Raw genomic sequence first — 12,726 nt, 5'->3', positions numbered from 1 at the left:
AAATCATTATCAAACTCCCGAAAGTCTCAAAATCGAATTCTGATCTCTAGAACTAAAAATGGACCTTTGGATCATTATATGTTTATGCTCAAAATAATGCCAAAACACCAAACATGTTAAAAAATCATCCGAAACTCACCCGAGCCCCACATAATCCCAACCAAATATACTAATAAGTCCTAAAATATAATACGAACTTGCTCGAGCGATCAAAACACAAAAATAATATCAAAACTACGAATCACAATGAATTCAAGCTTTATAAAACCAAAACTTTTAATTTTTCAAAAACTAACGGAAAACGTGCCTACACACCTCGGAATAACTTCGAATTTTGTACACAAGTCATAAATATTATTACTAAGCTGTTCGAACTCTCAAAATCCAAATCGGGACTCGGTATCAACAAAAATCTAATTATGGCCAAATTTTGGAATTCAAAGCTTTTCAAAGTTAACAATTTTTTGGAAAATTATGCCAAATCACTTTGGGACCTCCAATTTAAAATCCGGGCATACGCCCGAGTCTAAAATCACCATATGAAGCTAACGAAACAATCAAAAATCCATTTCTGGGTCAAATACTCAAAAGTCAAACTTGGTCAACTCTTCCAACTTAAAGCTTCCTAGTTGAGAATCATTCTTCCAAATAAATTCCGAATCAACTGAAAAATCAAAACGACGCTTCACACAGGTCATAATACATCATACGAAACTACTCGGAACTTCAAATAGCTTAACGGAGTACAAATGCTCAAAACGACCAGTCGGGTCGTTACAACCCTCTGCCTAGATTGAGCTGTGAAGTATGCGAATACTCTACTATTTTACTTTGAGTTATTCTGATTTTGCAAGACAACGTGTCTATAGTGTGCCATAGGTACACTACAGATTCCGCTCACCTCTTGTACATCATCCGTCAAGTTTTTCCGGTATAGCTTTAATTTTATGACTCATGTCTCTTCTGAAATCTAACGGCCAATATTTATTTAACTAAACAGCCCCTCAAACCATGGTTAACTAAAAAGTCATTCCCTGAATCAGTACCAATTCGGCAAAGCATCCGAAAATAGTGCTAGAAAAATCGTTCTAGTTGGGAAAAATATATTTTCTTACCATAAAAATCATGGAGAAACGGAGCTCCTCTTTTCTTAATCGTTACAAACAAAAGTATTATAAAAAAGTAAGAGTAGCTCAAAATTCATTGTAGTTCGATTTTATGTTTGCTTCAATTTTGTATACACAAGTTTTCTGCTACCATTAAAGATCAAGCTTTATATGATATCGGAGGGTGAAAGTAACACTAATGAATTTTATAACCACTTTGACAGATTGGAATTATGAAAATGGTATATAAGTGCAGATCACTTTTCAATGTCACGGGAGGTAATAAGCATGAAAAAAATGAAGGGCTAATTGAGATGTGATCTTTATTTCGTACATATTATTTCATGAATTAGTTAATAAAAAAGTTTCAGTTGTGTCGAACTTCTAATATGTGCGCGTGATATGAAAGATCATCGCCTAAATTGATGCTGCCTATCAGGAAAGGATAAGTCAGATAATTAGGGGGTGTTAATTAACCATGGTTTGAGAGGCTGTTTTAGTTAAATAAATGTTGACCATTTGATCTAAGAAGGGACAGGTATCATAAAATTAAAGTTACACAGGAAGAACTTAATGGATGGTGTACAAGAGGTGAGCCGGATCCGGTACACTACTATGATGAGTGAGTGTAAAATAGAGTGGTGACCAAAAAATAAATTGTGTAAAAAAGAGATTATATGAATCTAAAATCACATAGAGTAGTTTAGTTGTCTCATGAAATTTACAACCTCTAAAAAACCGTGAAATCATACTCGAAAAGACAAAGACCGAAGAGAATTACAATGAACTATGCATGGAAAATAAATTTTATGCTATCACGTAACCAATATTTCGACAACCCAAATACCCAATAGTTATTGAATTTGTGATTTTACTAAGTGGCATGACTGAGCTAACAAAATAAAAATAATATTCAACTTGGTAACAATCATTTGTCAAAAATAATGAATTACTAAAAGTTACCAATTACACAAATTATTAATTTTACGCTTATCCTATTTCTCTTTATCTTAAGACGAATAATGTTCCTTACACTTGAAATATTTTTAAGACGCGTATTTTCCTGGCTGGAAACAATTAATTCGTGTGAATTACATGACCAACAATTGTAAAGGGCAGGATGATTCATTCATAGTAATTAAGTTACAAAATACACATCGATACATTGATAATGAGATTGATAAAAGCTCTGCCCATTAAAATCCTATACCACTTAAAAAGTGCTCTGGATAAGCTGCGAAAAGAAATCAGAAAATTATAAGGAAACAAACTGAGACCACCCACTTTTCTGGATTATATATCATTAATTTGGTAGGATTAATTAACTACCTTACAATCCTTTCTGACCTCCTGACCTCCATTTATGCTACTCATTTTGATCATGGAATTAGCAAAAGCTTTAAAGAAAGCTTCTTTTGAGCTAGCAAAGTCAGAAACCAGAGTTTTAGTTTTGGGAATACTGAGCAAAGCTTGGTCTGAAGAGAAAAGGCTCTTGTTCTGTAGAATTAACTTGTAATATGAATTATCAAACGTTGTTGAGGAAGTATCCATGGCAGTTCCAGCATTCTTAGCCCTGTTTTTAAGTGGACAAATTCCCTTTAAGGTTGATGCCAAGGATGGATGTAATGTTGGGTCAACATCGTTGGTGGCATCGAAGTTGTGTATCCTGTTACTGAAGGATGAACAATGAGAGAAACCTAAAGTATGTCCACCTGAAGATTTGGAAACACATTGTTTGTCAATTATTAGCTAAAATATAAGACAGATATATTCTGCTGCGACAAGTTAAAATACATTGATCGATAGTGAAGTGTATATAAGTTATATTTATTATGTAATCTTGTGTAAAATGACCTGAGAGAGCAACAAGGTCTTCCAGTGATAATCCTCTTTGAGAGAAGCTTTGTTGAAGTTGAGATATGTTAAAAGTGGGAGCTGGCAATTGTCTAGTTTCACTAGCTTTTGATGTTCTTCCATCTTTTCTTCCTTTAGGCACGTCCCAGAAAGGTCCACCAGACTGCACATAATAACATTACAACGTAATTAGTGGTGGAAAATAATGTAGAAAAAGAATTCCAAAATGAACAATAGATATAATTAAACAAAAAAATGTGTGGTTCATGGCCTTACTAACACTTATTATTAAAAAGAATTTCATGTGCTTGACCCAAGAAAAAAAAATATAGTCAGGCAACTAAATACAATGTACTATCTCTAATGACTTAAACTTTTGATGAGATAATCAGACTTTGTTTTTATGTTTTGCTTGAGCAATGTTTACTTACAATGACAACTGCATCTCTGGCAGCAAAAGCTAAGATATCAGCACAGGAGACTGTTTCTGGGCAAACGGCTTCAACAGCTTTCTTTGCATTATCAATGACATAGAATGCATGCAAAGAAACATTTGGAGGACCATCTTTTTCTGCAGTGTTCTTTCCCTTCGAGTTCAGTAGCACCGAAGCATCGCACCCCTGTGGGAAATATATATTTTAAAAAAAAAAAAAAAATCAGAACGACTAGTAAAAAATATTATCAGGCCTCTTCTCAAAAAAGGTGAAAATGAAAATGCAAAAAGAAAATACCCTTATGAAACAGTCGTGGAAGTGCATCCTAAGAAGGGCAGCAGGGACAGTTTTGTCTTTCTTTGATGCTTCAGTAACAACCTGTGTGACAATATCTTCAACAAGAGGGCATGAGTTCTCATAGTAATTTGAACTAAGTGCATTTCCATGAGAGTAAATTAAGGACAAAACTAGTAATGAGCTAAACAAGAATCTAGAGGAGAATGACATGGCTTCTAGCTAGCTGAATCCTGTAAAGAATATAATTCCAAAGTGGTAACAATCAGATGACTTGTGCTGAAGATTAAGAAAATTAACAAGGATATATATAGGGACAGATTTGTAGAATGATTGTTGGAGTTGGAAATTGAAAATGTTAGCTCTAACAGTGAATTTGGTGACATGCATATTCCTTTTCATAATTGAGTGTTTTTGAAGCATACTAAAACATTGATTGTCCTTTCTTTTCTTCATTTTAAACATTGCCGTCAGTGCCTAATTTTTATGTTCATTAAAAAAATGGATGAGAATTTTCTTGAACTTCAGTAATCTTATAAATTATATTTCAGGAGAAAAGAACGTTAAGAAGAAAATAAAGAGTAATTCTTGGAGCTTCCTATATAAGAGCTCTTTTCTAAGGAAAAAAAAAAACTATTTTCCCTTAAATAATAGACATTACTGGTAAAGTAGTTGAGATTGAAACATCAGAACCGTTTTCCATGTTATTCTGGCTTGTTATTTAAGACTGATTTTGGTTAGTTACCATAATTTGGCGAAAGGATGAGTCAGGAATATAGCATTAGTGATGTGATTGGTAGTTAGGAATGCAAGCTAGCTTTTCAGAAATAGTATTAGCAACTCTCCTATTATTTCTAAGCAGATTTAACTCATATACAGATAGATATACATTGAGAATAAATAAATTTATACTATTCGTTAATTTAAACGATTAAAACATGTTATGTACATTATTTCTTAAGTTGGAGTTACTATTAACAGTTAGCTGTTATAGGTATCTTATCTTAACGGCATTATTAAAATTATTCACTGTTAAACTCTTTTTTAGCAAGCCTATAGAACTCTGATTTTGGGTGCACGGGCTTCAAAACCTAATATTATGCCTTGGCTGTTCTAAGAGATGCCCCTCTCCTAAATTAGTATTGCTTGTGCCTACTTGTAGATGAGCAAGTGGTGCATTTTATACAACTCATTTATGTGTAGTCTAGTAATAATTAAAAATATTTCATGACTTTGAACTATCCTTATTATTTCCATAAATTGCAAGTTCCTACTTACTAAAGAAGTCAGTGAATAGATCTTGCATTTCGTAAGTATCCTCTCAAGTTGAATTCGTTTTGACATTTTAAAATCTAAAACTACACTTGTATTGTCTAAAAATGTCGGCTATTCTTTAAATTGGGGTCTAAAAACGGCTATTTGTGCACATTAACATGTGATGGATTTTGATGGTCTCAAAGTGGATGAGAGTTAATCAGCAGCTGAGCAATAAGCTAGTAGCTAACTATGGTTAATTTTAATATAATATTAAACTAGAGTTAGAGAGTTAGTTAGTTGATAGTTAAGTAAGTCGGTTAGGTTGTTATAAGTATTAGTCAACTATGTACAGTTGTTTATTTTTTCAGAAATGCATGTAGCTCTTCTCTAATTTCCTCTTCTTCCAGATTCTTCTTCTTAGCTTTGATTTCCATATACATCGCAGCTAACATGGCTTCAGAGCCACCAGTTGAAATCTAAGCTAATTTGCGAGCAAATCTCGTCTTCTCTGTTACTTCAATTCTGCAATGGAGTGCTGAATTGAGCTAGAATAACCTTCGATTGAAGTTAGGGTTTGTTAGCTACTTACTCTGAAGCTATTTATTAGTCAACAATGGCAATTGGAGATGAATACACTACCACAACCTCAACTACTGGTAATTTCACGGCTGGAATTACTACATTTCCCACCATCGATCACAACCATCCTTTGTACCTACAACCAACAGATACACCAGGTAGTTCTTTGATTTCTCTTCAACTTACTGGATCAGACAATTATGCCTTGTGGAGTCGTGCAATGAAAATTGGCTTTCTAGGTAAAAGTAAACTAGGTTTTGTCGATGGTAGATTTCCTAAGTCTAAATTTAAGCTTGAACTTCATGATCTATGGGAGAAAGTTAATGCTATAGTTCTCTCATGGATAATGAATGTTGTGAGACCAGGGTTGTTGAGTAGTATCTTTTATGCATCTAGTGCTCATAAAGTTTGGGAGGATTTGAAAGAGAGGTTTGATAAAGTAAATGGTTCGAGAATACTGTATTTGCACATAGAAGTTCACACACTGACCCAAGGGACTATGACTGTAATTGACTACTTCTCAAGGCTTAGAGAGTTGTGGGATGAGTTTGATGCCCTCATGCTTTGTCCTGGTTGTCCTTGTCCTGAATCTAAACAGTATGCTCAACACTTTGAGTATCAAAGACTTCTTCAATTTCTCGCTGGGTTGAATGAGTCCTACTCTCAATCAAAGAGTCAGATCATGATGATGCCCCCTCTCCCTAGTATAAACAAAGTTTATTCTTTGTTAGTAGATCAGGAAAGTCAAAGAAACCTCACAAGCACAACACAAGTTGCTCGGGTTACTGAGGCTTTGAAGAGTACAGCCCTGTATAGCAGTAAGAACGTGAATAATGCTGGAAATTATAAATCCAAAAATAGCCAAGTTCAGTGTGAATATTGTCACTATAAGGGACATACAAAAAAAAAATTGTTACAAATTGATTGGATATCCTTCTGACTTCAAGGCCAAAAGAAAAGGTGTTAGTCTTGGACAATATGCCTATTATGCAGGCAATGTAGAAATTACATGTGCAGAGAGATATAATATGGCTACCAATGTGACACCTACTGTCAATCAACAATCTAGAGAAAGTGGATCATCTAACTCAGGTACAACACAACAAATGAGTCAACCTGCTCTTTTCCAGTAGATGCCACATCCAGTTCTTGTTTTCACTCCTGAGCAATATCAACAAATTGTTCATCTACTTTCTAAAGGGAGTTCAGAAGGATCAAACACATTCAACAAAGTTGTTGCAGCAGGTATTCTAAATCATGTGAATGTTTTTATGTCTCAATGTGTCAATAGAAAGTGGATAGTTGACACCGGGGCTTCAAACCACATGACTTCAAGTTTAGAGATGCTACATACTCACAGACCACTTCCAAATACAGAGGCAAACAAAGTATATTTGCCTGCTGGAAATGTTGTGTCAGTGTCACACACAGGTTGCACTTCTGTATTAAGTAACCAGGAGATCTCTAATCTTCTGTACATTCCTGACTTTAAGTTCAACTTATTGTCAGTCTCAAAACTCACTAAGGAGCTAAAGTGTATGGTTGGATTCTTCCCTGACTTCTGTATTTTTCAGGACCTCTTCAGTGGTCAGGTGAAGGGGATTGGTAGAGAAGAACATGGGTTGTACATTCTGCAAGGAGGCACCTCAAAACAAGATCTATATCAGGCAACAAATAAGTGTGTTAACACAGTAAATACTATGTCAGACTCTTCATGTACTTCTGTTTCTAGCACTTTGTGGCATAGAAGTTTAGGAAATGCTCATTTAGATATAATAAAAAGAGTAAAAACACTAAGCAAACTCACAACAACTGATTCTCATCATTGCACTGTCTGTCATGTAGCCAAATAAACCAAATTGCCATTCCAACTAAGCAGTACCACTACAAAATCAGTGTTTGAACTAGTTCACTGTGATATATGGGGACCTTATAGAGTGCCCACACATTATGGTAAGAGATATTTTGTCACCATAGTTGATGACTATACAAGGTATACTTGAATATTCTTACTACACTCTAAGTCAGATGTTATTGTAGTTCTAAGAGATTTTCTTAATCAAGCAAAAAATGTCTTCTCTACTGTTGTAAAAGTTCTAAGAACTGATAATGGAAGTGAATTTTTCAGTACTGAGTTTAAGAGTCTGCTATCTATTCTTGGTATTTTACATCAAAGCACATGTGTTTATACACCCCAATAGAATGGGGTGGCAGAAAGGAAACACAGGACCATCTTGGAAATAGCTAGATCACTCAGCTTTCAGGCTGATATACCTTTAAGATTTTGGGAAGAATGTGTTGCTACAGCAGTATACTTACTTAATTGACTGCCTTCTAAAGTTGTTGGATACAAATCACCATTTGAGATACTGTATTTTCACCCTCCTTCATTGTCTCATCTCAGAGTTTTTGGCTGTTTATGTTATGCCACCAGTCCTTAAGTGCTGGATAAGTTCTCACCCAGAGCAATACCTGTCCTCCACTCAAAAGGGGTATTTGTTGTACACTTTACATTCAAGAACATTCATAGTCAACATGAATGTTGTGTTTCAAGGGAATATTTTTCCCTTCAAGCATGCAACATCTACTGGAAGTCCTGTATTCCCTATCCTAGATTTGTTATCTCCTACTCTGAGCAACATCACTTCTCTTTCCCATGCATCACAAGCAACAGAAGTGTCCATTGACACTAGTTCAAATCAGTTTCCTGCAAACTCTTCTCATGGAGCCCCTCACTCTACAACAAACTCAGAAGAAGCTGCTTCTACAACTATTTCTGATGTTGGTCAATTGCTTGATGTCAGTCATAATACATATGTGTTTCCTCAACAAGCTGATGAGCTTCCTGCAGAACACAGAAGATCATCTAGACCAAGAAAGCCACCTCTGTGGCTGCAAGACTATGTCACTACTTCTAAAGGAAATAAATGCACTTATCCTATCTCTTCCTATGTGGACTACTCTCATGTCACTCCATCCTATAAACAAGCTCTTGCAGCCTATTCAGCTCTTTCAGAACCAACTTCCTTCAAAGAAGATGCAGCTGATCCTAAGCGGATAGCAGCAATGAAGATGGAAATTACAGCCTTAGAGGATAATGACACTTGGAGTATTGTAGATTTGCCACCTGGGAAGACTCCTATTAGTTGCATGTGGGTTTACATAATTAAGTACAAAGCATCTGGTGAAGTAGAGAGGTTTAAAGCCAGGCTAGTGGCTAAAGGTTACAGCAAGAAGGAAGGCTTGGATTATGGAGAAACTTTCTCCCATGTGGCCAAGATAGTGGCAGTTAGGCCTGTTATTGCCTTAGCAGCCTCAAGACAGTGGTTGATTTTTCAAATGGATGTCCACAATGCCTTTCTCAATGGAGATCTCACTGAAAAAGTCTATATGCAATTGCTTGAGAGGTTTGCTAGACAGGGGGAGACTCATAGGAAGGTCTGCAAACTACATAAGTCCCTTTATGGGCTTAAGAAGGCACCTAGACAGTCGAATATGAAGCTGACAAAAGCTCTACTCAACATGGGCTTTCAACAAAGTCACTATGATTACTTTTTGTTTACAAAGAAGGCTGGGGATGATATAGTTGTCATATTGGTATATGTTTATGATCTTCTGATCACTGGGAACAATCAACAACTATTATGTAGTACTAGATCAGACCTCAAGAAGAGGTTCAAAATGAAGGATCTAGGAGAACTTAAGTTCTTCTTAGGGATTGAGTTTGCAAGGTCCAAGAGAGGAATCCTTATGTGTCAAAGAAACTATGCCCTAGAGTTAATTTCTGAGTCAGGTTTGAGTGGTGCAAAACCAGCTAGAACACCACTAGAGCTGAATCAGAAGTTAACTTCAGTGGAGTATGATAACTGCTTCAAGAATGACAACACTCAGGTAGATGAATTTCTTAACAATCCTGATGTTTATCAAAGGCTCATTGGAAGATTGTTGTATCTCACTATGACAAGACCTGGTATTGCATTTGTAGTTCAGGTTCTTAGTCAGTATATGCAGTAATGACCCAACCGGTCATTTTGAATTTTAGAACCTTGTTCCCCTAAATAAAACTCTATATATGTGCTTTTATTAATTTATAACTTCCGGGGATGGTTGGTTAGGGATTTGAAAGTGTTCGGGTTGAAATCGGAATAGTTTGTTCCTTAAGTTGGCCTTAAAATGCTAAGTTTGACTTCGGTCAATATTTTTAGAAAACGACCCCGGAATAGAATTGTGATGATTCCAACAGCTTCGTATGGTGATTTTGGACTTGGGAGTGTGTTCAGAATTTTATTTGGAAGTCCGTAGTTAAATTAGGCTTGAAATGGCTAAAATAGGAATTTAAGTTTGGAAGTTTGACCGGGGAGTTGACTTTTTGATATCGGAGTCGGAACCCAGTTCTGAAAATTTTCATAGCTCCGTTATATCATTTATGACTTGTATGCAAAATTTGAGGTCAATCGAACTTTATTTGATAGGTTTTGGCATCGAATGTAGAAGTTGGAAATTTTAAGTTTCATTAAGCTTGAATTAGAGTATGATTCGTGGTTTTAGTGTTGTTTGATGTGATTTGAGATTTCGACTAAGTTTGTATAATATTTTAGGACTTGTTGGTGTATTTGGTTGAGGTCCCGAGGGACTCGGGTGAGTTTCGGACGGCTAACGGATCAATTTTTGAATTTGGAGTTTGCTGAAATTTGGAGTCTGGTTTCCTTCTACGCGATCGCGTGAGAAGATTCGCGATCGCGTAGGCTTAATTGGGCAGCTGGAAATTTGTTCTATGCGATCGCGTGGGAAAGTTCGTGATCGCGTAGGTTGGGCGAGGTGTGCTATGCGAACGCGTGGCTAAGGTCGCGTTCGCGAAGAGGAACGGAGGGAGGAGCTGGGCCACGCGCTTAATGCTTCGCGATCGCGTGAGAAGGTTCACGATCGCGTAGGTTTGCGGAGTCAGTGCTTCGCGATCGCGTGAGATTTTTCGCGTCTGGGCAGAGAGTTTAATTTCTTAAAATGGGATTTTTACCGATTTGGAGCTCGGATTGAGGCGATTTTTGGGAGATTTTCAGAGAAAACAACGGGGTAAGTGTTCTTAACTCTATATTGGTTAAATTATCCGAATCCATCACTGTTTTTATCATTTGATTGGTGAATTAAGTTGGAAAAGTTTGAAAATCCTCTTGGATAAATTTGAGGATTTGAGGGCCGAATTGTTATCAGAATTTAGTAATTTTGGTATGGGTAGACTCGTGATTGAATGGGCGTTCATATTTCGTAATTTTTGCCGGATTCCGAGATGTGGCCCCCACGGATGATTTTTGAGTTAATTTCGGATTTTTATTGAAAAATGTAGTATTTTCTTATGAAATTGATTCCTATAATTTTTTGTGGCTGTATCGAATTATTTTGGCTAGATTTGAGCCATTTAGAGTTGGATAATCGAGGAAAAGGCCTACTAGTGGATTAAATTGGAGAAGTCGAGGTAAGTCTCTTGCCTAACCTTGTAAGGGGAAAATTACCCCATAGGTGATTTAAATTAATAATTGTTGCTAATTGTGGGGGATACGTACACACAAAGTGACGAGAGTCCGTGCGTAGCTACTATTTATGCTAAATTTCGGGTAGTTTAGGACTCAAATCATGAATTACATGTGTTAACTGTATCCTTTATTTAATTAAAGTATTTAAACTATACTGTGAATTGTTAGGAAAAATAGTAAAAGATTGAAATCTCATATACTTGAATTTTTGTATAAATTAATTAATTAATAAAAAAAATTGCACACCATCTTGCATTAATCTCATAATATATATATCCTCATTCCGGAGGTACATAAGAAAATGTCATCTTTTCTTGTGGAGCGGGCCGAACGCCTCGGCAGTATAGATGCATCTATGGATCGCGCCGCACGTCCCTCGGCAGTGCACACGACACTCTGGATCGGGCCGTACGACCTTGCCAGAAATCGTGCCTAATAATAATAATTACACGATACCTTAATATTTTAATTGCAGCTTGTGAAGTTAAATAAATGGGAAATTGTCGTATTTGAAGGAAATTAATTATTTCTGCTGGTTAAGGAAAATTATTATAAATTCTATAAATCATATTGATTTTATTTATTATATTTGACCCTTAGTGAGTGTCAAAGTCGACCTCTCGTCACTGCCTCTTCGAGATTAGGCTTGATACTTACTGGGTACATGTTGTTTACGTACTCATGCTACACTTGATGCACTCTTTTTGTGCAGGACCTGAGTCAGGTGATCTAGTTGGACCTATCGGCGCGCATTCACGTTATCTAGAGGCTTAGTGGTGAGCTGCCTTTCTGAGTCGTTCAACAGCAACTAGTGCCTCTTCTTGAAATTTTATCTGTCTATTTTATTTCAGACAGTATTTAAAATTTTTGTGTAATCTACTAGATGCTCATAGACTTGTGACACCAGGTCTTGGCACACATACTAGTAGAATTTTTGGATTTAATTCTGTTCCTGTATTTTTTTTCTAATTTACCAGATCTTTTTATATTGTCTTAATTCTTGCAAGTTGTAAGAGTTTAATTACTCGGTTAATTTTTAAAGAGTTGAATATGTGTTTAAATCACTAGTTGGCTTGCCTAGCTGTAGTGTTGGGCGTCATCACGACCTATAGGTGAAATTGGATCGTGACATATGCATTGTCATAAAAGCTCTCACATGGAAGCAACACTAAGAGTTGTAAAGTACATAAAAGAGGCTCCTGGACTGGGAATGTTCTTGCCTGCAGAATCTGCAAATCAATTAAGTGCCTATTGTGACTCAGACTGGGGCATGTATACAAACTAGGAAATCAGTCACAGGGTATTTGGTAAAGTTTGGAAGTGCATTGATATCCTGGAAATTCAAGAAGCAGAGTACTGTATCCAGAAGTTCTGCAAAAGCTGAGTTTAGGAGCATGTCATCATGTGCAACAGAAATCACCTGGCTAGTAGGACTGTTTAGTGAACTTGGTGTCAAAGTTGAACTCCCTATAACTATGACATGTGATAGTAAAGCAACAATCCAAATTGCAGCAAATCCAATCTTCCATGAGAGGACAAAACACATTGACATAGATGGCCACTTTGTAAGAGAGAAGCTGAGTCAAGGTCTGCTAAAAACTGAGTATGTTAACACTGAAGACCAACTAGCAGATATACTTACCAAAGGTTTGGGAAAATCTCAACATGAGCATT

At 36.3% G+C, this 12,726-nt stretch overlaps 2 protein-coding genes across 2 annotated transcripts; one reads left to right on the top strand and one right to left on the bottom strand.

Moving 5' to 3' along the window:
- Window positions 1–2,209: 2,209 nt before the first annotated feature.
- On the bottom strand, window positions 2,210–3,979 carry LOC107793661 (peroxidase 64-like). Its single transcript, XM_016616054.2, has 4 exons — window positions 3,692–3,979; window positions 3,392–3,580; window positions 2,961–3,123; window positions 2,210–2,818 (listed from the first exon to the last, which is right to left on the bottom strand). Exons 1-4 carry the CDS (start codon window positions 3,899–3,901, stop codon window positions 2,424–2,426), a joined length of 957 nt encoding a protein of 318 aa, XP_016471540.1. The 5' UTR covers window positions 3,902–3,979; the 3' UTR covers window positions 2,210–2,423.
- Window positions 3,980–5,558: 1,579 nt separating this feature from the next.
- LOC107793659 (uncharacterized) lies at window positions 5,559–6,657 on the top strand. Its single transcript, XM_075235927.1, has 2 exons — window positions 5,559–6,396; window positions 6,518–6,657. Exons 1-2 carry the CDS (start codon window positions 5,559–5,561, stop codon window positions 6,655–6,657), a joined length of 978 nt encoding a protein of 325 aa, XP_075092028.1.
- Window positions 6,658–12,726: the final 6,069 nt, after the last annotated feature.

This window comes from Nicotiana tabacum, chromosome 17 (genome assembly GCF_000715075.1).
Source record: "Nicotiana tabacum cultivar K326 chromosome 17, ASM71507v2, whole genome shotgun sequence".
In the NCBI taxonomy this organism is placed as follows: domain Eukaryota; kingdom Viridiplantae; phylum Streptophyta; class Magnoliopsida; order Solanales; family Solanaceae; genus Nicotiana; species Nicotiana tabacum.
The sequence above is the reverse complement of the archived record's forward strand: the minus strand, read 5'-3'. Positions and strand labels throughout refer to the sequence as shown.

Bases quoted from the DNA above. Each gene is read 5' to 3' on its own strand.
- LOC107793659 (XM_075235927.1), top strand. From the start codon at position 5,559: ATGGCAATTGGAGATGAATACACTACCACAACCTCAACTACTGGTAAT. The intron at 6,397-6,517 runs GTGAATATTGTC...CCTATTATGCAG, and splicing joins CAAAAATAGCCAAGTTCAGT to GCAATGTAGAAATTACATGT.
- LOC107793661 (XM_016616054.2), bottom strand. From the start codon at position 3,901: ATGTCATTCTCCTCTAGATTCTTGTTTAGCTCATTACTAGTTTTGTCC. The intron at 3,581-3,691 runs GTATTTTCTTTT...TATTTCCCACAG, and splicing joins TCCACGACTGTTTCATAAGG to GGGTGCGATGCTTCGGTGCT. The intron at 2,819-2,960 runs GTCATTTTACAC...CCAAATCTTCAG, and splicing joins AGACCTTGTTGCTCTCTCAG to GTGGACATACTTTAGGTTTC.